The sequence below is a fragment of the Notothenia coriiceps genome, unplaced genomic scaffold (genome assembly GCF_000735185.1).
Source record: "Notothenia coriiceps isolate Sejong01 unplaced genomic scaffold, NC01 NC01_scaffold00000339, whole genome shotgun sequence".
NCBI lineage: Eukaryota > Metazoa > Chordata > Actinopteri > Perciformes > Nototheniidae > Notothenia > Notothenia coriiceps.
In genome coordinates, this window is record NW_011333040.1 from 17,159,627 (window position 1) to 17,162,929 (window position 3,303).

At 42.3% G+C, this 3,303-nt stretch overlaps 1 protein-coding gene across 1 annotated transcript; it reads right to left on the minus strand.

The window, feature by feature from the left end:
* Window positions 1-1,374: 1,374 nt before the first annotated feature.
* Window positions 1,375-2,994, minus strand: LOC104951706 (centrosome-associated protein CEP250-like). Its single transcript, XM_010778439.1, has 5 exons — window positions 2,980-2,994; window positions 2,730-2,850; window positions 2,476-2,639; window positions 1,473-1,724; window positions 1,375-1,383 (listed from the first exon to the last, which is right to left on the minus strand). Exons 1-5 carry the CDS (start codon window positions 2,992-2,994, stop codon window positions 1,375-1,377), a joined length of 561 nt encoding a protein of 186 aa, XP_010776741.1.
* Between the last annotated feature and the right edge of the window lie 309 nt (window positions 2,995-3,303).

The window sequence follows — 3,303 nt, forward strand, 5'->3', positions numbered from 1 at the left end:
AAATTGATTTATCAACTTTTAATACTTTTTAAGACCCCGCTGACACCCTGTGTATGTTTTTTATTATTATTATTACATGTCACTTGTTAGAGGCTTTTGTCCAAAGCGACTTACATACTCAGTACTGTGGACAATCCCCACAGGAGCAGTTTGGGGTGAAGAGTCTCAGGGACACAACAACATGCTGACTGCAGTGGGGTTTGAACCTGTGACCCTCTGATCCCAACACCAAGGCTCTATCCACTGCACCACACGCCTCATCCATACAAATAAACATCAAAATGGAGCCTCGACCGTTGCAGCCATCCGTTGCACTTTAACCTCAGCGTGACTCACCTCCTTCAGTGCCCTGTTATGTTTCTCCAGCTCAGAACTTTGTATCTCTAGGTGGTCTTGGGCTCTTCGAAGGCTCTGGGTCTGCTCGGTTAGTGTGTGGTTCATCCTCTTTCTCTCTGAAAGGGTATCTCGTGTTTTATCCAAACACTCCTATGGGCACACACACATGTTAAAATGCAATAATATATCATGGGTGGATGATGAGATGATTGGTCATGGGCACAGACATGCCAACTCTCCTAGAAAGGGGCCAAAGACAGAGACGTAACAGTTTTCCAATAGTTACTTATTGTTCTTGTTGTTTTGTTTTTCTTTGTGGTCATTATGTGTCTCTGTGTGGTTGTTTTGGTACCGTATGTTTGTAGTTTGTTTTGTATGTGGTTATTTCTCTCTTATGAGTAAACAATGAGCCATCATTTCATTCAAACATGATTTTTTACTGACCCCTTTATTTCTCCCTTTCCCTTATGTTTTGTGTCTTTTTAAAGTCCTTGACATATTGTTGAATGTCGGGGTAAGTGTTGGGATTTTGCTCTCGCTTTTTACTGCACTGACCTGACAGCTTTTGAGCAAACCCAGAGATTTATACCAAGCAATGTCATGTTTTTGTTTGCTCAGTATCTTTAAAGTGCAGTCCCAAACGGAGGCCGGAAAGCTCTCCTGAGAACCTCTTGGAGAATGAATGCGCTTGCCTGAGCATTTTATCGCTTAGTCTTTGAGGTCATTCAGGAAAACCACAAATGTAAATAAGAAATGCTCAGTGTGTAGCTGAAAAGGTAACATAGCTGCACTGTAAATCAACACAGCAATGAAGGCATGGCTATTCATCTTATTTGGAAGTTTCAATGAAATCTCCTTATGTTAAGAGAGGGGAAATGCTTACAAAAACAAATACACAGTGAACATGATTTGTTTTGTGTTACTGAAGTGTTTTCTCTTCCCTGTACCTGCACTAGCCTCCGGCCCTGCTTACTGGCTGTCAGAGCCCTCTGCAGCTGAGAGATCTGCTCCTGCAGGGCCCCGCTGCTGCTCCTGTTGTCACTGAGGCTGTTGGACAGTTTGTGGAGCTGTTCTCTCAGCTGGCTCTCATGCTGCTCAGCGCGAGCCAGTGATGTGACCAACCGCTCCTCGCTGACCCTCAGCGTGACACCGCGCTCCTCGCTCTCTCCCAGCTTCCTCCTCAGCTCTGTCAGTCTCTCCTGCAGGGCCCCTGACTCTGCCTCCAGTTCTGCAGCCCTGAGCTGGGCCCTCTGCAGCTCTCCTTCCCGAGTGCGCTGGGAGAGCTCAAGACAGCTCAGCCTGCCCTCTGCTGCTTGTAGAGACTCCTTTAGATTCTGCTGTTCTACTTTTGCACCTGATTGTAAACCCTGAAAGAGCTCCAGCTTGTCCTACAGAGGAATGCACAAAGAGTTCATCAATTGTCAGTGAAGATGTTGTATGCTGTTTTAGTCAATCCTTCAGTCTCACATTAATTAAAAAGGTTTTCTTGAAACAAATTCCTGTTGTTTTTTTATGAAGAAATCACACAAACATTCATTGTTTTCCCATATATTAAATGAAAGCTGGAATTATTTTGGATTTGTCAATGATTAGGATGTTCGGGGCTGAAAACAGGTACAAAGCACAGTTTGACCATTTTGTGAAAATGACTGTTAAAAATAGTAAGAACTCTAATTCAATCATTTTGAATTTACGGCTCTAAATTAAAAGCCTGATATAATAGAAAGCATAATTTTATGCTCCATTGAACATGGTTTGAATTGGGAAGTGTTTCTCCTTAAGAGTTTCTGTAGTTCAGCTACACAATTCTTTGATACTTATTACACAGCTTAGTTGAATACTCGATTCTGATCGGTCAATTTGGACATTTCAGCGGTTGTTAATACTCATTGAGTTGATAACACACCACTGCTATGCAAACTAATGACAGTTTCTAAGGAGGATCAAGGGAGAGAAGGAAATAAGTTAAAATACCTCACAGACGTTTGTACGCTGTGTAACGGGCATTTTTTTTCTTAGCGGAAGCAATACGATAATTTTTAAGTTTTTAATTAATATTGGATTTAAATATAAATAAAAAGCCAAATATGTGCCTTGTTAGACACAAGTGTTAAATCTTTCTCATTGACTTCTACATACTTGCAGTGCCCTGGACTCGGCCTCAGCAGCTTGCAGACCAGTCCTGAATCGAGCTACCTCCGCTTCAAGGAGTCTCTTCTCCCTCTCTGTGCGACATGCTACTTTTTCCTGCAAGGAAAGGGCTGTCTGCGTCTCTTGCAAGCACTCTGACATCTCTCTTTTTCCTGGAACAATATTTGAAATATTTGCTCTGTGTATATAAAGAATGATAAACAAATATTGACTGTGTTTGTAGGATTCACTGCTTTTCTTACCCTGTTCTGATTGCTTCAAGGTATCCTGAAGTTGAAGCAGCTGGGTGGCTGACTTCTCCTGGCTGCCACAGAGCCCTGTTATCTGCTGACTTAGACCACCTATCTGAGCCCAGGCTTCATCCTAGGGGAATAACACATGGTCAGAGCTCAAAAGGTGCCAAAAGATTATTCTGAAATATTAACACACAAATGCAACAAGTTAACTCAATTCAAGATTGTTGAAGTGATTTAGTGGTCTAAAAAGCAAAACCGGCTTTAGGTCCATAATCCCACTAATGGAGATTAAAGGACACCTTTTAGGCAAAATCCACTTTTTCATGTCTTTGATACATCAACATGTGTCCCCTCTGTGGAAAGAGATTCTGAAAGTTTCAGGAAAAAAGATTCTCTCACTTTTTGTCCCGATCCATTTATATAAAAACCTGTCTGAAAATGAGCTGAGCAGATTTTGGCCACTATAGAGCTCCTGCGGATGATGTCACATATGCTGGTCACGTGACGAGAAACGAAGGGGGCAGCCATTTTGGCAGTAATCGCGTCAGTAAATTCATTGGCAGGCACTGGCAGACTGTCG

What these genes read in the sequence shown, in the direction of transcription:
- LOC104951706 (XM_010778439.1), bottom strand. An exon ending in CTTGAAGCAATCAGAACAGG is followed by an intron (nt 2,640 to 2,729) that starts GTAAGAAAAGCA and finishes ATATTGTTCCAG; the next exon opens with GAAAAAGAGAGATGTCAGAG. An exon ending in CCGAGTCCAGGGCACTGCAA is followed by an intron (nt 1,725 to 2,475) that starts GTATGTAGAAGT and finishes ATTCCTCTGTAG; the next exon opens with GACAAGCTGGAGCTCTTTCA.